Source organism: Bidens hawaiensis, unplaced genomic scaffold (assembly GCF_021521415.1).
Source record: "Bidens hawaiensis isolate Kalapana, Puna unplaced genomic scaffold, B.hawaiensis_p1.1 tig00028978_1, whole genome shotgun sequence".
Taxonomy (NCBI): Eukaryota; Viridiplantae; Streptophyta; class Magnoliopsida; order Asterales; family Asteraceae; genus Bidens; species Bidens hawaiensis.
The window spans coordinates 38,391-60,919 of NW_027494755.1; the positions used below are offsets into that span (position 1 = coordinate 38,391).

A 22,529-nucleotide genomic window follows, 5' to 3' on the forward strand; every position below is an offset into this window, starting at 1 on the left:
TCTTATATCTCCATATATTATCTGATATCTGCTCTAGTCATTTCTCTTAATATACACTTATATTCAAGAGCAATCTAGTCTGATTCTCACGCCGGAGGGTGGTCACAAGGAGGTACCCCCCCTTCTCAGTGACGAGCTCACGGTGTCTGTTTTGCAGGTCATCAGAGGAATAACCATCTTGCCGGACCTAACCCTCGTGGGAAACATCTATTTAACCCCCAGATTATCCGTAATCTGCCCGGGGTCGCTTAGTGTTTCTTCAAATGACATTCATATAATTTTTGAATATCATTCCAAGTAGGGCTACGCAAATATTTTTTGCTATATAACTTAATAATATTTTTTGTAAACTTATAAACACTAACCCACACTGTTCTTTCGGACATTTGAAGATACTCGTCCAAAGCATCATAAGTCGTGGCGTATGCCATATGCCGGATTGTTGCAGTGCCCTTTTGTAGTGAAGTAAAACCTCTTCTCCTTCTCGTGTCCGAACATAACTCAAACCATAGATCCGCTCTCACTTTATCGTTGATTATTCATTGAAATATACGTTTACTCATTCGGAAGCGCCTCCTAAAATCTTCGCATGTGTAAGTTGCGTTTTTGGCAAAGTAGTCGGCTACCAAACGGTCGTGCGTACCTTTACGATCTCGATTCAACCGAGCTTTTCTTGTGAGACGAGGCGATGTTTGGTCGTCACCAAATAAAATATGTTCGATCGTAAACTCCATTGCATGTAGAAAAAAATATGTTTCGTCGCATGAAGTTGAAGAAGAATCATTCATTTTGATTTTTTGATTGAAATTATATGGTTTTGGTTAAAATATGTAGGAATGGTTTGAGAATGGTTTAAATGGATTTTAAAATATAATAAAAAAATATATATATTTTTTTAAATTTGGACCGTTGCCAACAGCTAAGAGAGGGCCCACACCATCACCACTGACGTTACCGACCATCCTAAGTGCGGTCAGGTCACGCATGACCGATTTTTGGGCGGGGCGGTGTTCCGGGGAGACCCCTCGCGTGAGGGGAGCCACTTAGGCAGCCACGTTAGACCAGTGAGGTTAATCATTGACCCATACCCCTTAGCCTAAGGATCAAGTTATTCTACGAGGTGAAACGAAAATAAGAATGATGAAAATGATTTGTACCGCCACAAAAAACCTTTAATTTTTTTTAAAAAATTAATAAAAAAATCATAACTCGAAATTTAATAAAAAATGAAAAAAGTAAAACACAAAATGTTTCCAACGTCTTTCTCGTTCTTAAAAAAGACACAATGGTGAGTGAAAAAGATTAATGTGTTTTGTGTTTATTTTCATCATTGATCGTCTTTTTTTCTTGACATTGTGTTTTTTTCTTGATATTGTGTATTACTCAACATTGTGTTATATTTTGTTCAGCATTGTGTTATATTTTGCGATCTATTGTGTCTTTTTTAGTTATAATTGTGTCTTTTTTTCATTTTCGTCACTGTCGTTAGTTGCATTTTTGGCACGTTTTATAACACTTTAAACACTCAATTTTCGCCATATATAATGCATTTATTATACATATATCACATTATTTTGTGAAACATTTGTTTTGTGGAGTGGAATCTACTTTGGATCGTTTTTGTCATTATGTAGGTGGGGAGAGATTGCGAGAGGCGATTATGGGATTGGAGAGATGATTAATCATCAAAGGAACGACCTTGAGCGTTGCGGTTATGCTGAACATGATTTAACGAGATGCTATTGATTGACAAGTCTAAGCCTCAAGCCATTATTTTTATCTATAAGGTGTCCAAGTTAATTTGACTAAAGGCTAAAAAAAGGATGAAATAATACTAGAAATAAACTTTTGTTCCTGCCAATTCTCTCGTGAATATTGTTAAGAAAAATGGGCCATGCCATCAAAAGTTCAAACTAATGGATAAGGATGGAAAGAAGATAAATAGAGAATAAGCAATTAGAGATGAGGAGGATCTCTTTGGACGGCAGAGAGCACAGAGGGCAGAGAAGAAGATTACTATTTTTTGGTTTTATGAGTTTATGTTTTCTATTAGATTTTGGTTGATTGGTTTAGCAACTATGTCCGGCTAAATCAATTTTAGTTTCAACACTATGGTATTTTGATTTTAATTCGAAACTCATGTGAAACAGTTGTGTGATTTGTTTTAATTGGTTTGTTTGTGTGATTCTTGATCTTTAACCCGGTTCCATTCCGGTATGTATTAGATTGTTAATAAATCTGATCAACTTATTAATTTTTCTAATAAAGTTCATTAAGATTTAAAATCCTAATCAGATTTTAAGTTTTGATAAAAGGAACAAATAATGTTTTGAGTTTGTCTATGAACCCAAAATTATTATAGAGTCACATGATCTAGTTAAACACTCCGAACGGCGTGAGTGTTTGATTATAATCGATACTTCTATCACGCAACCCGCACACCAAGATCCGAACGGCGTGAGATTGAAGTAGCGGGTTGGCTCTAATCACCGAACAACGTGTGGTTAGACATTAGATAGAGTGGATGTCCGAACGGCGTGACGTCTAGTATTGATACAAACCATTTAACTAAAAATCATTGCACCATAATTGTTAATGATCATAAGCTAGAATTAAATCAAGTAATTGCCTTAGTGTTGGAATTAGTTTTTATATATTTGAATTCACTTTTCTTTTCTAAATTTGTTCTCGTTAATTTTAAGTTTAAATCAAAACCCCCCTTTTAAAACAATCGTGTCTGGACATGAAATATTTTTGGTATAATTTAGTTAATCTGTATCCTTGAGGACACGAACCTTACTTTCGCTTATACTATTTTTAGTGTGTTAAGTTGGTTTATTTTATTTGCTGGATTCGACACCCATCAAATTGGCGCCGTTTCCGGGGATACGGCGATTTTAACCGTTTTATGCCAAGTTTTTTTCGTTCAGGTACATCCAGATCTTTACGTGCAGGTACACCGCTTGATATTGACCCAGAGATTGAGAAAACATCAAAGAAACTAAGAAAGCAAGCAAAACTCCGAAAGAAGTTGCCAAGCCCCTCAAACACCGAATCACTACAAATAACTCCACCACAATCACCTACCCCAGAACCTAACTCACCTACTCAAACCACCACAATGGCAGCTGAACAAACCCTTAGACAATGGGGCACCCATGATGTCACCCAACAACCACTTTGTATCAACTACCCAGCTATGGAGAACTTTGAGCTGAAATCCGGTCTCATTCACCTATTGCCTTCCTTCCGAGGTCTAGAGAATGAGGACCCTCATAAGTTCCTCAAGGAGTTCCATGTTGTATGTTCCGGCATGAAGCCACACAACATTACTGAAGACCAAATCAAGCTAAGGGCATTCCCCTTTGCTCTCCAAGACTCAGCAAAAGAGTGGCTCTATTACCTACCACCGGGGTCGGTAACCACTTGGAATGATCTTGCAAGACTTTTCCTAGATAAGTACTTTCCGGAAGTTAAAGCCTCACTCCTACGTAAAGAAATTATCGCGATCAAACAAGCAAAAAATGGAAGCTTTACATACGTATTGGGAAAGGTTCAAGAAATTATGTGCACGGTGCCCCCATAATGGCATATCCGAGCATCAACTCCTTCAATACTTTTGTGAAGGATTGGCACCAATGGAGAGGCGTTTAATAAATGCCTCTAGTGGAGGAGCTCTACTCGATAAAACACCAACTAAGATCCGAGCCTTAATCACCTCAATAGCAGAAGATAGCATTGGGCACAAGAAGACGGATGGTATGATGACACACCACGAGGAGTCAATGAGGTGAAAACTCCTCGCATTGAAACTCAACTTGCTGAACTAACGAAAGTCGTCATGCAATTAAAAAGCAAAGGTGCAGAACCACAAGCCCGAGCTTGTGGTATATGTCTACAATTTGGGCATCCCACGGATATGTGCCCCACACTGCAGGAAGATGTAGAGCAAGCACAAGCAATGGGAGGTTACTCGGGACAAAATTCAAGACATTATGAGCAGCCCCGAGGTAATCAGAATTGGGGAAATCCTTCTAATATGAGCTACTTGCAAAGACATCCACAATATCAGTCACAACCTCCATTTCAAATGCGTATTCAACAACATAACTTCCAACCTCAACAACAACCACCCGTACAACAACAAGCGAGTAGCTCGGGAATGTCTTTGGAAGACATTGTTAAAAGCCTAGCCACTAGCACTCACACATTCCAACAGAAAACTGAAGCTATCATCAAAAACTTGGAACAACAAATGGCTCAGCTTGCTAGCTCGGTGAGCAAGATAGAATCTCAAGGTAAATTACCCCCACAAACCGAGAAAAACCCAAAACACAATGTTTGTGCCATTACCTTGAAATGCGGTGAGGAAGAATTGAGAAGTGGTGAGGAAGAAGTTGTTATAGAAGAGAAGGATAATAATAAGGATGAAGCATCAAAGCCGGTTAAAAGTGAAGCAAAATTTTATCCTCCACCTCCATTCCCTGAAAGACTTCAAGGCACAAGGAAAGAACGGAAAGAACAAGAAATCATGGAGACGTTCCGGAAGGTAGAGGTAAACATTCCACTCCTTGATGCCATTAAACAAGTTCCACGGTATGCAAAGTTCCTAAAACAACTGTGCACATCAAAGAAAAATCTCAAAGGTATTGAAACAGTCAAGGTAAGTGAAAATATTTCAGCAGTGTTACAAAAGAGATTACCCCCAAAGTGCAAGGATCCAGGTGTTTTCACCGTTCCTTGTAAATTGGGGAATATTACTTTGCCTCGAGCTATGCTGGACCTTGGAGCCTCTATTAACGTCCTACCATACTCAATTTTTAAAACACTTAATGTGGGACAGTTAAAGAGGACCGGGGTGATAATTCAATTGGCCGATCGATCCTTAGTATACCCAAAAGGTGTATTAGAGGATGTGTTGGTACAAGTGAATGAACTAGTATTTCCAGCTGATTTTTATGTGCTAGACATGGAAGATGATGACAAACCAAATTTCAGTTCGATTTTACTTGGTAGACCATTTTTAAAAACTTCAAAGACTAAAATCGATGTTTATAATGGCACTCTTTCTATGGAATTTGACGGGGAGGTTGTAAATTTCAATATAGATGATGCTATACGTTACCCAAGTGATGTCTCATCTTTGAATTATATAGATGTCGTTGAACCACTAATTGATAAATGTTTTGAGTTGTCTAACAGTGGTGTTTCGGTATTAGTGTTAAACAAAAGTATAAAAGAAGTTGCATCAAAGGAACATAATGAAAAATTCAAGCTTGGGGAGGAATTGACGGAAATTGATAAACGGAAGAAAGAAAGGCCGAAAGCACGAAAACTAAAGTTACCGAATATTGGCAAAAGGCTTCTTCCGTTTATGGTGGCACCCGATTAAACAAAAATCTAACGGGGAATAAGTCTAGCCAAAGACAATAAAGAAAGGCGCTTCGCGGGAGGCAACCCGTGGTTTCGTATTTTTTTTATTTTATTTTCGTTTAATTTTAATAAAAAAATTTATAAAAAAAAAAAGTTTTCAACCCGGTGGTGTGAAAGTAGTTTTGGTCAGAACGTTGACCCGGCCGTGTTAAAATTCTCTACAAAAGTGACCCGGCCGTGTTAGAAATTTAATAAATTATTTATACCGTTGACCCGGGCGTGTTAAAAATGTTACCCGGCCGGGTAAAGGTTCTGTGACAAGAATGCATCAAGGTCTAAAAATAAATTTATATACATAAAGGTTCTTTTTGTTTCTCGAACCCATCGACACAGACACCCACAACTTCATACCTTCAATCCACCACCAACACAATCATTATCCTCATCTCCGATAACCCATTCCGACCACCCCACATTAGCCGCCACCGCCTACACTTCCGTCACCAAGCACTACCCACACAACCCTCAATCACCCACCACTTTCCCGCTACCTTGTACCGCCGCTCTCGTTGCTCTCACCAACCATCGCCGCCATCAGGTATGTTTCTGTGACAATCGTCAATTTCAGGTTAACTCCGTTAACTCAACTCCGTCAATTCAAACTTAAAGATCATTGAATCTATAACGCACACTTCATTACATTTAAACTAGGGTTTAAATGACGCTTAACACTTACTACATGTGTAGTCTTTCGGGATTTGCACCGAAACGCAAACGAGTTGACGCAAACGATTGAGGAATAAACGAAAAACGTCAACATAATAATTATGGGATAATTATGTGTTAACATATGTGTTACTTGATTATATAGTGTGTAATGCTAGACAAGAAACAAGAACTAAGTTAGTTAAGTTAGAAAAACAACAATTGGAAGTGGAGGGACTTGAGTGTAACTTGTATGTCTATAAATATAACCTTAATAACTTAACCCTAACTCCTTATTATTAACCTCAAGTCCGATCGGCCTCCTTCCCTTGTGAACCCTTGGCTGCCGTCCACTCTATACACACATTCAACCATCAAATCAAGTGTTTGATTGAAGAACTAGGTGCTAGGAAGGTATAATTGATCATCCCTTACATTCTTGTTGCTTGATTTTGATGTTTGTTGGGTTAACCACAAACCCTAGGCTGCCGATTTTGAGTATGTACATAGCTAACATGATTGTTGTTATTTGGATGATGATTTGATAACTAGATTGAATCTTGTTGTATGGTGATTGTTGTGTCTTTGATTTGAGTTCAAACACAAACCCTAATCTTGTATGTAATGTGAAATTGATGTGCATGGATGGTGTTTATGGAGTCTAGAGGGTTATATGGATGCATGATAGTTCATAGATTGTTATTATGTTGAGTTTGGATGCAAACAGATTCTGGACAGAATGTGTATACGATGTTTAAGTGACTGTAACGAAGTGTAAACGTGAAAGTTGGTTGAGATTGTGGGTACTGCAGTAAACTAGGTTGAGTCTAGTTTCTATAAAGTATAAGTTTGTAATTTTTGGACAAGTAGAAGTTAACTTTTATGATTTTACAAAAACGTTGTGCAAAGCTGAGCTGTTAGACCTGCTGTTAGGTTATGTTTTAAATGTTGTATCTCATAAACTACGAGACCAATTGGGTTGGTTCCACTTCTGGAAGTTGACTCATTGAGTTAGGAACCAAACCCAAGTGGTCTTGCATTTATTGGAGTTTTCGTTTAACGGGAATTGCAAATAACATTCTGTTGTGCATGAATCTGACTGTTATGAGTTTGCTGTAATGATTTGATGATTGTGAGAAAACTATGAAGAATAAAAATGTAATAAAATATGTTTTGGAAACCTAAGACATATGTGCTTCTGTGATGATTTTTGGTAAATTAATTTACATGCTATGATCGGTGAAGTAGTACAATCTTTCTAGTAGGATTTCTGTCTCGGTGAAACTAGCTGTTGAGTTTTGTGAAAATGCATGAAATATGAAACTTGCTAATTTATTATCGTGTTTTGACCAAATTGCCCTTGAGGGGAATGATTGCAAGATAATTGTCATGTTTTGACTAAAATGCCCTTGCGGGGAATAACTGCTAATTGATTGTCATAATTTGACCAAAATGCCCTTATGGGGAATAATGGCTAGTTAATTGTTATTTGTTAACCAAAATGCCATTTCCGGGAAAAATTGCTAGTAATGTACGTTATGAATACATGACACGTATATGATTGCTTACACATGTGATGTGTCACAAAAACACTTGTTAAAGTCACACACGATTCACGAACGAAACACGAAACATGTTATGTGCATAGGTATTATGTGCCGGGTCTAGAGACTCGATAATATTCCGACACTTAGAAAAATCTCTTTGTTGTTTTAGAACGTTAGAGAGAGTTTTTCGGTGACGCGCATCTTGGTGATTTATTTTGGGAATTTCTTCGCAAACAGTGAGTTTCACTTTCCCCTCTTTAAACTGTTTTCAAACGCTTTTCACTTGGGGGAGATAACATACTCCACAACGCATTTAAGATTTTGTTATAAATTATATATCACTTGTAAAGGCTAAGTGGCAAACGAAATATTTGAAGTCCTACACATCGAACCGGTTAATATTTAGAATAGCGAGTCACTGTTGAGTAGTACTACTGGGTTTGACAAACCCCACCCAACGCTAAACTCGACTGGAGGTCGAGCGGGTGTAATTTTGGCTAACACGTACCATGGTCTGGAGGACCTGGTGACAAGGCACTTACTAAACGAGTCAGCTTCGGTGTCGAACACTTAGTAATACTTGTTGTATAGACTAGCTACCTATCGATATATAATTTGACATAACACTATCTGGTAACGCAAAATGCTTAACGCAAAACGCCGTAACGTGGTTACGCAAAACGCTTAACGCAAAACGCTGTAACGTGGTTACGCAAAACGCTTAACGCAAAACGCCGTAACGTGGTTACGCAAAACGCTTAACGTAAAACGCTGAACGCAAACGCTAAACGATTTATTTTATATAACTTGTGAACTCACCAACCTTGTGTTAACACTTTTAGTATGTTATTCTCAGGTAGCCGAGGCGGGCGCGCGGTTTAGGAACATGCATTGATTGAAAACGCTTTTGTCCTGCAAACTTATTTTTAACGATTATCTTTGGTTTTAAGTCGTCCTGCGTGACGTAACTTTTGATTAAAGGTTTTTACGCTTCCGCATTTAAATTACTCGTAAACGTTTTCATGGTTTTGAAACTTTAATTTATGGTTTGATTATAACTGATGATTCCGATCCTGCCAGTTCACACCCTCTGACGGTAAAACTCCGTTAGTGGATTTTGAGGGTGTGACAGTTTCTATCTCCCTCACCCGTCTGAGTTACCTCCGACCAACCTTTTGTCAACGCCTTCACCCCTACCTAAGGATTGAAGATTAATTTGAGAACCAACCTATCTGTCACTATTTGTTTTTAACCAGTTTGCTAAACAGTTAATTATGAAATTGTTGGTTAAATTCAATATTACACAAATTGCTAAAAGTCAACTAAATTAAAATCTATATGCATCAAGTTTGTTGGTTGAGTTTGTAGTCTATATGTTCGAAGTTGGGCAATTTGATGATTTTGGTTAGAGACCAAGTGACTATTGTTGGATAAATTGTGGAAGCATGGGTAGAGACGAAGGATTGGTTTGAACCATTTCGCCATCATCGGCTATTCGTTTGTAGAAATATTTTTCAAGTCGGACCGCTCCTGCCACTTCAGTAGTTCCGTTTCACACCTCACTTCAAGCATCGAGGACGATGCTAAATCTTAAAGCTTGGGGAGATTAAAAAGGTATTTTCGTTTCATGCATTGCATTTAAAGTTGTATATAATTTGCATTAGTACCATATTTGTTTAAAAAAATGAAAAATGTTTTAAAAATGTTCCTTGAATATAGTTTTTTGCTTTAAAGTGGGAGATGATGATATTTATCGAAAATTGGTTTTTCAAATTACTAATAATATGAGATAAATAAAAGAAAACACACTTAACTTGGGATGTGTCGGTAGGCTCAGCCTTGAAAATAAAAGGGCAATTTGATTAAATGGGTCGGAAATCTCTTGTGGGTAAAACGTTTTGTCCGTGGAAGATAAGTAATGAAAGGTCAGGCCATACTCAAGCCTCAATTCTTGGTATGAAAAGTGAAAATATTATAAAGTTTTAAAATTTGAATACGTTATCATATGATGCTTGGGTAGGTTTAACGTTAGAGTATGCCGTGTAGCCTGTGATATAAATCTTAAACTGTTTAGCTTTAGTGTTTTACACATCATTGGCGTATGGTTCTATAACTTTAAATCTTGTATTGATGGGATGCCCCGGGTCCGGAGACTATGGGTCTGTATGCCGACTATTCATCTGGGTATTCACAATTCCTAAGTGGAGTTGTGAATATTTAAAATAAAGCTAAAAAAGAGCAAACTCGCAGTTTTCTGCCACATAAGTCTTTAAACATGATCACAAAAAGTACAAAGTAAAAATACATTACAGACTTGATCATCCACGCTGTTAGCCATGCGGGGTCCCCTTGCTCGCGTCTCATTACCATTAAGAAACGGACCACAAGGGACACGCCACATGTAATCCCTACAGATGAAATTTTGTATACTCACCTATGGTAATGGTTCGGTGTATTGCTTGATAACGGGGGTATGTCATGTTGTGGGGAACACTAGCTATTAATTAATTGAACCTTAATCGTATCTAATGGCTGCTTGGTAGACTTTGATGCTTAAGCTTAGGTGGATAAACAATACCCTTGATCGTCTTAACTATTCATTAAAAAATAAAGCAGCAAAAGTTTTAATTTGCTAATTTTGAGGTTTAAGTCAAGTTGGGGTGGTCTGGTCCGGTGAAAGCTGAAAATAAGCGGGTCTTAATTGTGTAAACCACTGAGTAATGTTAATGTCGGATCATATTTGTCCAGGTAGAGATTAAAACATGGGTTTAAGTGGACAACAATATCGGTGATCGCGGTTTTTGCGTTTTTCTAAGCTTTAAAAATTAACCTATATGTTTTTAAGACTGAATTTTTCGATTCTGATCCAACTGCATCAGACTTTTTCAGGGACACATAATATTAAGAATCGTATAACATGTGTCGGTACTTCCTGGACTCAAATGAATGAAAAATGACATGCTAGTTATGATCTCATTACAAATCTTTCTGGTACATAAAAGGGTTTAAAAAATAAATAAATAAATATTTGCATATGTTTGTCCGAAAGAAAAATAAAAGAAAAAAATCCCCAGCATTTTTTAATTCCAGATTTATATTCTTGACTTCCTTGAGGGCAAGGAAAGGTTTAAGCTTGGGGAGATTTGTTAGTTGCATTTTCGGCACGTTTTATAACACTTTAAACACTCAATTTTCGCCATATATAATGCATTTATTATACATATATCACATTATTTTGTGAAACATTTGTTTTGTGAAGTGGAATCTACTTTGGATCGTTTTTATCATTATGTAGGTGGGGAGGGATTGCGAGAGGCGATTATGGGATTGGAGAGATGATTAATCATCAAAGGAACGACCTTGAGCGTTGCGGTTATGCTGAACATGATTTAACGAGATGCTATTGATTGACAAGTCTAAGCCTCAAGCCATTATTTTTATCTATAAGGTGTCCAAGTTAATTTGACTAAAGGCTAAAAAAAAGAATGAAATAATACTAGAAATAAACTTTTGTTCTGCCAATTCTCTCGTGAATATTGTTAAGAAAAATGGGCCATCACATCAAAAGTTCAAACTAATGGATAAGGATGGAAAGAAGAAAAATAGAGAATAAGCAATTAGAGATGAGGAGGATCTCTTTGGACGGCAGAGAGCACAGAGGGCGAAGAGAAGAAGATTACTATTTTTTGGTTTTGTGAGTTTATGTTTTCTATCAGATTTTGGTTGATTGGTTTAGCAACTATGTCCGGCTAAATCAATTTTAGTTTCAACACTATGGTATTTTGATTTTAATTCGAAACTCATGTGAAACAGTTGTGTGATTTGTTTTAATTGGTTTGTTTGTGTGATTCTTGATCTTTAACCCGGTTCCATTCCGGTATGTATTAGATTGTTAATAAACCTGATCAACTTATTAATTTTTCTAATAAAGTTCATTAAGATTTAAAATCCTAATCAGATTTTAAGTTTTGATAAAAGGAACAAATAATGTTTTGAGTTTGTCTATGAACCCAAAATTATTATAGAGTCATATGATCTAGTTAAACACTCCGAATGGCGTGAGTGTTTGATTATAATCGATACTTCTATCACGCAACCCGCACACCAAGATCCGAACGGCGTGAGATTGGAGTAGCGGGTTGGCTCTAATCACCGAACAACGTGTGGTTAGACATTAGATAGAGTGGATGTCCGAACGGCGTGACGTCTAGTATTGATACAAACCATTTAATTAAAAATCATTGCACCATAATTGTTAATGATCATAAGCTAGAATTAAATCAAGTAATTGCCTTAGTGTTGGAATTAGTTTTTATATATTTGAATTCACTTTTCTTTTCTAAATTTGTTCTCGTTAATTTCAAGTTTAAATCAAAACCCCCCTTTTAAAACAATCGTGTCTGGACCTGAAATATTTTTGGTATAATTTAGTTAATCTGTATCCTTGAGGACACGAACCTTACTTTCGCTTATACTATTTTTAGTGTGTTAAGTTGGTTTATTTTATTTGCTGGATTCGACACCCATCAACTGTGTCTTTGATCTCGGCATCGTGTATTTTCGTTAAATTTTGAACGGGAATGACGGGGTAAACCTTTCGCATGTGTAAGTTGCGTTTTTGGCAAAGTAGTCGGCTACCAAACGGTCGTGCGTACCTTTACGATCTCGATTCAACCGAGCTTTTCTTGTGAGACGAGGCGATGTTTGGTCGTCACCAAATAAAATATGTTCGATCGTAAACTCCATTGCATGTAGAAAAAATATGTTTCGTCGCATGAAGATGAAGAAGAATCATTCATTTTGATTTTTTGATTTAAATTATATGGTTTTGGTTAAAATATGTAGGAATGGTTTGAGAATGGTTGAAATGGTTTGAGAATGGTTTAAATGGATTTTAAAATATAATAAAAATATATATATATATTTTTTTAAATTTGGACCGTTGCCAACATCTAAGAGAGGGCCCACACATGACCGATTTTTGGGCGGGGCGGTGGTCCGGGGAGACCCCTCGCGTGAGGGGAGCCACTTAGGCAGCCACGTTAGACCAGTGAGGTTAATCATTAACCCATACCCCTTAGCCTAAGGATCAAGTTATTCTACGAAGTGAAACGAAAATAAGAAGGATGAAAATGATTTATACCGCCACAAAAAACCTTTATTTTTTTAAAAAAAATTAATAAAAAAATCATAACTAGAAATTTAATAAAAAATGAAAAAAGTAAAACACAAAATGTTTCCAACGTCTTTCTCGTTCTTAAAAAAAGACACAATGGTGAGTGAAAAAAATCAATGTGTTTTGTGTTTATTTTCATCATTGATCGTCTTTTTTTCTTGACATTGTGTTTTTTTCTTGATATTGTGTAATATTACTCAACATTGTGTTATATTTTGTTCAGCATTGTGTTATATTTTGCGATCTATTGTGTCTTTTTTAGTTATAATTGTGTCTTTTGTTCATTTTCGTCACTGTGTCTTTGATCTCGGCATCGTGTCTTTTCGTCAAATGTCTTTGAACGGGAATGATGGGGTAAACCTTTAGTTTTTAAAATTTTTTCGTTTCTTTATTTATATTTTGAGTTATGATTTGTTATTATTATTTTTGAATTTATTTTTAAGGGGTTTTTTGTGTGGTAAAAAATCATTCTCACAATTCTCAGTTTTATCTTATTTTGTATTTTAACTTTACCCTTCTAGCTAATACATACATCTATGTAACTATAAAATAAAATAACTTAAGAGATTCATTCATAGCATAAACTTTTTACTCAAACTATTCTTTTACTTTTAATGAAAAAATATTTTCTTTAATCCGTTTCATATATAAACAAAGGCGTGTTATCATTCATTGTCTGCTACATAACTCATTATCCTCACTCTCCTTCACGAATTCAAGGTTTAATCAATTTGTTCTTCACGGGTTGACTTTCAAAAGTCAAAGGGGTCTTTCAATCTTATTTTCATCTACTTTATTATCCAATTCTCGGGTAAGTTTTGGTTTTTATTGTTAGTTATCAACCCTTGAACGAAACCCCTCATCTAATTTCAATAGATTTGAGCGATTTTATGTTCAATTGAATCAGATTCAATTTAGGGCTTATATTATGAACTAGTTTGGGGCTTTTCAATTACACCATGAATTGACCCGAATTAGCTTATTAATTTTGAATGATTTATGTATGTAATTATGTTTTGTACATGTTGGACCTGAATCCGATCTCATATTGACATTCGGACCGACTACGAACCGAACAATTGCTTTAGTTTAAGTTTTGATTTTCTTATTGTTACGTTAAATCTCAGATTTTGTTAGTGATTCTTGTTTGGTTTAGTTTAATTTTGACTTTGGATTATTAATTTAAATTTTAGGGTATTCTCAGGTTCGGTTTGGTCAACTCGCTTAAGTCAATCTTCTTTAATTATTTATTTTTCTCTCGCTCTTTGACATTCTAAGGTGAGTAACCACACCCCATTATATTTTTATTGTTTTGGGGACATGTATATTACAAACCTCATTATTGTTATTATTTATCATCCACGTCCACAATTCTAATACATGTGTTTACATGTAGTGCTCAATTCATTGTTACATGTAATGTGGTTAACTGTTTATTGTTTTTTATTGTTGGTGACCTCATCCTCATCCTCATTAGTAAGTTAGTAAGATCTTACGCCCGTCTTAGTAGCTTGACTTAGTGTCAAGATACACAGACTTTATTTGTTATTGTTGCAATTAATTGTTGTGAATACGCATTCGCATGAGAATTAGATTATTATTATTATTATTATTATTATTATTATTATTATTATTATTATATCAAGCTGTGATTTAGCTCACCAACCTTGTGTTGATCAAATATCTATTTTATACATGTTGCAGGTACTTTAATAATATAAGCGAAGACAAATGAGTAGAAATGGACTTTAGGATAATGAAGAAATAAACAATTTATTTTGATGTTTTGTTTGGATAAATAAATTTGTTTTGAATTTGTGATGTACTTTGATTATTTGAATTCAAATAATTGGATATTGTCACGTTAATATTAATAGTATCTTGCGAGCTATTATGCAATCAATTGTGTCCCGACATTTCTGTCGTAGGCTGGGGTGTGACATAATTGGCCAGGAAACTTCATAGCCCAACCAACTTTGACATGCACCACCATAGACTAGCCACGATATTTGTAGCTCGCTTAGAAAGTTGCCTTGATATTTGGCTTGCTTGAGTTAGGAGGGTGCCTCACAAAGTCTGCAATGCACCTTAAATTAAAGATTGGCAGACAAGGTACTATCTTAGCCTTATTATTCACTTTTGGTTATTTCTGTGCCCATCTAGGGCACATTTATACGTGCCCGCTTATTTTGTTTGTAATACCGGAAATACTTCCTTGGCGCTAGTGGAGCCGCCCAAGGAAGCTATGTTGCTTAATATAAGTAGTGGCGCCTAAAATAGTTAGGTTTCAGACGTTTACCTGTTTTGTTAATTTATTTAATTTATTGATCAACTTTTACCTAATTTTAACTATACATACATATTTTAATTAAAATTTCATGTAGCTCGTATTATAAACATGATTAAAGTGATTATACATAACATGATTACTTTAAAGAAGCAATTTCAAATTCCTAAACATAATTAATACTTTGAAAAACACATCAAAGCTCACATAACTCCTTGAATCATGAGTATTGGTAATGACAAAACGTTATTTGCTATATAAGAACATGAATGCCATAGACAATTTCACTATTTAAACAGATAAAGATTAAAAACACATATAGAAATATCATTATGTATTGATGTTTGTAAGGTTTGTTGGAGACTAGTGCAAAATAAAATATTAGATACGGAAGACACTAAAATATTATTAGAGGTTTTTAGTATCATAGATCAATCGTTGCTCATGGTTAATTTGTAGTTCAAGATCAACTACTCATGCAAAGTGGTGACATGTCTTATTTTATGAACTCTCAGCCTATAACACTTGTAAATTGTTAGCAATAAGAGGTTGTTGGTGGGGTTCAATATGCTACACTATAGTTTTGAGAGACGTCTTTATATTCCAATCGTATCAAACGCTACGCTATCCGTATGTAGATAGGTTGAAAATGAGTACTATGTACATTTTGGATGCACACTTTACGTTACGTAAAGTAGTGTTAATTCATAATTTCGTGCCATGAGTCTTATTAAAAGTATCGCCTTACCTCCGCTAGTGACTCACTGCTACTACTTGCATGACTATATGTTTCACTTCAAGTTATGATATAACGTTATAACACACGAGAAATGGTTGTAATCTATTTCCCCGTGTATTTGGCTATACTTTTTAACAACTTAATTTAAACACATTAAATTGTGTAACTTTATAAAAAATCAAACTATATCAATCTTTTATCAATTTACAATAAACAATAAATAATAAACGCTGTATTTTTTAAATCTTTTACCACCTAAATAAATTAATTAATAAAATAAAAGAAAGGCCTACACCAACACGTTTATTCCATCATAAACTAATAATCACCTAAATTGAAATAAATAAAATATGCAACGTAACTCACATGGAAAATTGAATAAATGTTATTTATGACACATGATATGAAATCTACTGATACTAAAAGCAAGAAACAAAGGTGGTATATTATTATAGCAAGCAACAAGCATATATGTCTTCTAGTTCCAAAGAAAAGACCATGGACCTGTTCCTGTTCCAATCCTGTAAATACAATATCAATAATTACATCATATCAACAGGTTTATTTTTACTAAGATCTCTAAAATCATGAAATAATAATAACAATTATAATTCATCAAAGGGTACCTCCATATGCCTGCAATCGCCCGTAAGCCCATGAATATAGATAGAGCCACCCATATCCCCACAAAACCCGCAGCTTTGTATAGAGCAAATAATGTTCCAATGCTCCCAATTGCCACTATGATCTAAAAAACAAACTAGTATAAATAAAATTATATATATACACACTCATACATATATGTATATATACGTGAGGGGCTCGTTACAGAAAACTAAATCATTGTGAGAACAAAACTAGATATAATATAAACAAAAATAATGGTGTTTTGTAGCAAAAGTGTAACCATGGAGTATGCAGAATACGCAAAATCGGATGCCCCAAAGTTAACTCCATCGAATACAAATGCTATTGAATTGATTGGTTGTGTTCCAGCAACAAACTGATTGTAGGAAATATAGGAACAGTGAGAAGACATTACTTAAAGTTAACTTTTTAATAGTTTCAGGTTATAAAAAATGGACACAAACCGGGAGGCCTATGGTGATAATATGTTTAACATTTATATCTTTTGTAAAAACTCCAGATCCAAACTGCAACCCGAGCCCGATAAAAACACCAAGTCCCACACCCATCACACATCCCATCTGCAAATCACAATAATTCATATTAACAAACCGAAGATAGTGACGATATGAATTCATTTGAACGAAAAATGTTAAACCAACGCACGAGTAACACTCGTGATGCAGTTGATGTCGCTCTCTCGTAATTCTTTTCAGCAAATGATGTAGCAATTATTGCCTACAAATGATATTGTTTAGAATTTATAGTTTATTAAGAATATAATAACAAGGCATTGGCATTAATGCATTATTACCTGTCCAGCAACTGCCAGCCCATCAGCAAGAAGTGATGATGTCAGCCAGACCTGTAAGCACACTTGGAATGCAGCCATAGGCGTTGCACCCAGCCTTGTAGCCAAGGATGCAGCCAATGTTACACAACTAGTTGCTGCTAATACCTTAAACAGTAACAGCAAACCTGTAGAGATATTAAGGTTACTTGATAATTTAAAAGTTGATTACATTGATGGTGCGTTCGGTTTGAGCAAAGTAACAGGTTTGGGTACTAACTTTGAAAACTTGCTTGTTTCGGGTTAGTGTACGTTTTAATTTTGTAACAAGTTCAGGTATTAACGTTAACTTCTGTTAACTATTCTGTTAAGTGTAGATAAAATGACCAAAATGCCGCAGTGATGGTGATGTCTTATTCAAGGGCATTTTGGTCATTTTATCAACACTTAACAAAAGTTAGTGCTAGCACCCAAACCTGCTACTTTACCCAAAACACGGGGATTATAGGCTTAATTAACTTAAAAAGATATATATAGTGTTGAAAATCGATTACCATTTTTAAGAAACCGACTGAACTGCAGAGCCTTGAGAGTTGGAGGTAGTAGGTCAACTTGTTGCATTAACTTGACTAGCAAGATAATTGATATTAAGTACCTGTGCAAATATAAAAGATGTTTATGACTTTAGTTAAGTCACAAGTAACTCAATTCATAAGTTTGAACTTTGCAGTAGTGTATAATATGAAAAAATTACTGGGAAAGAACATGTGCAATGGCTGCACCACTAACTCCCAATTTGCATGCAAAGATAAGAATTGGATCCAAGATTATGTTTGCTACATCTCCTATAACTGCATTACAACAAGAAAATATGTTTGATACTTTGATCATTAAGAAGAAAATATGTTTGACCATATAACGTGACTTACCGGTCGCATATAAAGGAGTTTTAGTATCTTTGAAACCGCGAAAGACACCTTGCATCGCCAATGAAAGAAGAACAGCTGGAGCACCAAGTGCACGTAATGTTAAATATTTGTGTGCGGGTAATAGCATTTTAGAACCCTGTAATCATACAAAAAAAATGATGATTAATAATTAAGTTTGTTTTTTTGTCCCTATGATTTGTTATCTTAAGTTCTTAACCATTTCAGCCAAAGTTGGTGCCAGAGATGAAAACTATACTTAAATCATAACTATTATACTAAACACAAATTAATTAAGAACTACTCATTAAAATTTCAACCAAAAACACGTACAGATTTTATTCCCATCAAACTCAAAAGTGGTTCCGCTAGAAACACTAGCAATAATGTTTCAAGAAGACCAAGAACCGCACCAAACAGAAGTGCGGTTGATGCAGACGGGATGTTTCTCTTTTGTTTCTTTAACTTCAACTTATTTGAAGTACTTTCAGTTACAGTCATATGCTTGCATGGACTCGTATTGAAACCTGATTACACAAAAAAAATTAAAAAGTTAACACGATAAAGACACGTGTAAGATCATGAATACTGAAAACACACCCTCTTTTGGTGGCAACTCCTTTTGCTCATTTGTTATTATAACTGATCCGTTTTCTAAGTTTTCAAGTTTCACATCATCATTATCATCTTTCATAAACTCTTTGGTCTCGTCTTTATTCACAATGCTTTCATCTTTTGCTACTTTATTGTTCAGTCTTTCTATAGTTTCCTCTTCAGCAACAAAAGAAGTTGTGATACTAACAAGTGGGAATATCGCTACTTTTGAAACTTGGTTGAATATAGCAATAGAAACTCCAACAGCAGCAATTTCCACCGGGCCTATGCAATTGCAAATAATATATCAATTGAGAGATTACAATATGCAGAATGTTATATGTTTATAAAGGAAGTAACTTTGCATACATGTATAAGTTATAACATAAGTTTTTATTTTGTTTAGGTACCTATATGACCAATGAACACGGTGTCGATTAAAGAAGCAACAGGATCTGCAGCAAATGCCATGGCTGCGGGTACAGCAACACCAAGTATTTCCTTTCCAAGTGAATCCATTTTGAAGACGAGTCTACAAATATAATAAACAAGTTAACAAATTTGTGCCTCAAAGTATGAGATCTCATGACTAGAAGAATTATCTTTAAAATAACAAAATACGTACCTAATATCTTTGAAAAAAACAAAAACCGGATGTTTCCATTTTCGCTCCATGGGAGCGACACTACCATCCTCAGCCATAATAGCAACAAGGATTAACAGTGGAAGCTTCTAGAAGAACTAAAACCTGTAAAATGCATACATGAGTGTGTGTTAAGCATTTATTTTTACAATGCAGCTATAGATATTGTAGTAGAATGGATTAATAAATCATACAAACGGCTCTAAATCGGACAATCCACAAGAAGTTAAAGTGCTAAAGTTTCATGTAAACGCTTCAAAAAGAAAAAAACACAACAAATGTCAACATAGATCAACTCGCATATGGACTTACTAGAATTATAAGCCTTTATGGAATATTAAAAAGGAATCACAGCAATGACAAACCAGCCAAGAAGTAACAGCGGAAAGAGGGGACACTGCTTAATGACAAATTTACATGAATTTAAAAAGTTGTAAAAGCACATAATACCTCCCCTAGTCAAAGTACCATTTAAGTTATATAGGTACAACCATAGTCTCCTGTTGACTGGCGGTACCAACGCGAAATTTCCCATGAAGGTTCCTTTATGATCTCCATACATGGCCACATTTCGGTTTTCATACGCTCTCGTGCACATATCATTATGTGAAACTCACATAACTATAATATGAAACTTTAATCATGTTTAACATAAGTTACAAATTCATTACTACCTTAGTTACACTGATAGTGAAAACAATGAAAAACATATGATCGAACAAATGTGAAATTCTAGTAATAAACCACCGCATAAGGATATTGTTTATGGTCACTAAAAAAATTAACATAATGACCAACCTTTATTCACTCCAATGACCATTTGTATTACCGTTGAGTGAATATCAGGGTGCATAGGTGTAATTTTAGAAAGGTGGGAAGCATACGACATGCCGTATGGGGTACTTGTGATAAATTAACTCTATTTTTATTTGTCACTAATACACTGATAACCAATGCTAATACCCTTAAAGGACACACCTTCAATGCAAACTGGATTCAAATTGAGTCATGTGCTTTGTTTGAAAAAGTATGAGACGCTCTGAGTCGTTTAGGTCCTAAAACCTGAGTCGCAAGATGTGTGTACGTGCATCGTGTACATGAGGCGTTACTCTATGTACAATTAATCAAACTTGGTTTATTTACAACCATAAGTCGCGTCTCTCTTATCTGTTTTACACACCAACCTCTCTCTCAAGAAAAAAAATTGAAAAACTTTCATAATATCTTCATCACTTTGGTTGTTTTTACATATCTTCATCACTTTGGTTGTTTTTACATATTAGTCTCCTACAAACCTTAATTTTCTAACCCAAAAACACACGAGGTAGACAAAACCAGACGCTTACTACTACACCGCCTGCTAAAAGATTAGTTAATGAGTAATGTTATATCCCACTAATAAACAATTTGCATAGTTTAAACATGAAATGGCTCACTTATAAAAAGTTAAAACGCAAACACGGTTAAGAAGATTTCTAGAAAGCTATAACAATATTATATATTTAGAGTTAGGAGTGCCTGACATTTGTCTTATATGGGTCTAAATTCACCACATATGCAATTAAAATACTCGTATAAAGACGTGTGATTAATTATGAAAACAGACTGATATGTCACAAGTTCTTAATTAAACTAATAGCCTTAATCAATACACCTCCCTCAGTCAACATTCCCCAAAATACTAACTAATTAACAACTTCTTACAATACAAAACAATGTTTCAATTCATGGATTATGCGAAACTGTCAGAAATGGATGGGCCTGCCTGAAAATCGGACCCTAGTACTCAAATCATAAACAAATGGTCACATGCATATAAATTCTTCCCCAGATAACCCCCGGTTCAAGTAACCCTCAACTTGAATTTAAATAATCAATCAATGTAACTTCAAATGAAAGTAACATAAACATAACATCGGACTCAAACAAAGTTTTTGTTAAACTAATCCTAGAATTCTGTTCATCTTTGAGATTGCCAAGTGTCGATCAATCGTGTAGTTAAAGTAACCATTGCACCTAGAACAACTTTTGTTGCAAAAAGTAATGGAGTAGTACCTTGGGTTTTGAATTCGCATCGACTGGAGTTATTAGTGCATGAATGTGCGATCTTCAGACACGCCACAACGTATTCTTGGTGTCCATCATGCAGCATTGTGATTATGAGAGGAATTGAAGGCGGTAAAGTATAGTGTGTGTGAAACGTTAAAGAAATGTATAAAAATGGTGTTTAAGTGATTTAAGTATGTTTAGCTTAAGATGGTATAAAATGATGTAATTAGCTTAATTTCATATGTTAACTTGTGTAATCATAACACTTCAATTGGGTAAAAGTATAACAAAGAAGTGATATACGTAAGTGTCACCCTCGTAGGCATGTTAAAGTGTATAAAAATGATGTATAAGTGATTTATGTATGTTTAGCTTAAGAAGGTATAAAATTATATAATTGGTTTAATTCCATTAACATACTTGTGTAACTAATAGTACTTAAATTGGGTGAAAGTATAACAAACAAGTGAAGTATGCACGTGTGGTGTCACTCATATGTTTTATAGCAAATTTTCCTATGATAAATTACACACACACACACACTAAATACTAAGTTTGTCTCACATAAAAACATTATTCATAACATAAGCCAGTTATATTTTCACACGTTACAAAGTGATACGAGTTTCAAGGTTGGCAGTTGAACCTTTTCTTCTTTATCTTCTCTGCAAGTGGCTTTCTTAGGGTTATGGATTATTAGATCGTGGCAAATGGCGAAGATACAACTACAAAAAATGGCGGGACGGGACATGTTTGATGGGTTTATAACAAAGTTACTTGACAAGTAAATTATTATGACATTATCTTAAAAGTTAGAGAATATGATGATTCAAGAAGAAGATTTTGAAACAATGATGATCCAACAACATAATAAGCAACTTTATTCCACAATAATAAGGTTAACGAGACACGGCGTGCTGGTGTTTTGAGAACCATGAAGCTGGCACGTGGAGATAGAACAGAGTATCAGGGTAACAAAACCAATCTACGTCAATAGATGGAACTGTCTACCGGATAGAAGATGTGGAAAAACCGAGACCTTGATCAATGGTACCATGAAATGTCGAAGAACA

At 35.2% G+C, this 22,529-nt stretch overlaps 2 protein-coding genes across 2 annotated transcripts; one reads left to right on the forward strand and one right to left on the reverse strand.

Moving 5' to 3' along the window:
- Positions 1-3,841: 3,841 nt before the first annotated feature.
- On the forward strand, positions 3,842-5,392 carry LOC143577943 (uncharacterized). The gene has a single exon (XM_077061652.1). The coding sequence runs from the start codon at positions 3,842-3,844 to the stop codon at positions 5,390-5,392; it is 1,551 nt and encodes a 516-aa protein (XP_076917767.1).
- Positions 5,393-16,217: 10,825 nt separating this feature from the next.
- Positions 16,218-19,534, reverse strand: LOC143577937 (protein DETOXIFICATION 43-like). The gene is made up of 13 exons (XM_077061647.1): positions 19,390-19,534; positions 19,175-19,296; positions 18,771-19,049; positions 18,504-18,697; positions 18,174-18,309; positions 17,999-18,095; positions 17,799-17,899; positions 17,269-17,432; positions 17,121-17,192; positions 16,919-17,035; positions 16,735-16,830; positions 16,454-16,575; positions 16,218-16,348 (listed from the first exon to the last, which is right to left on the reverse strand). Exons 1-13 carry the CDS (start codon positions 19,464-19,466, stop codon positions 16,306-16,308), a joined length of 1,620 nt encoding a protein of 539 aa, XP_076917762.1. The 5' UTR covers positions 19,467-19,534; the 3' UTR covers positions 16,218-16,305.
- Between the last annotated feature and the right edge of the window lie 2,995 nt (positions 19,535-22,529).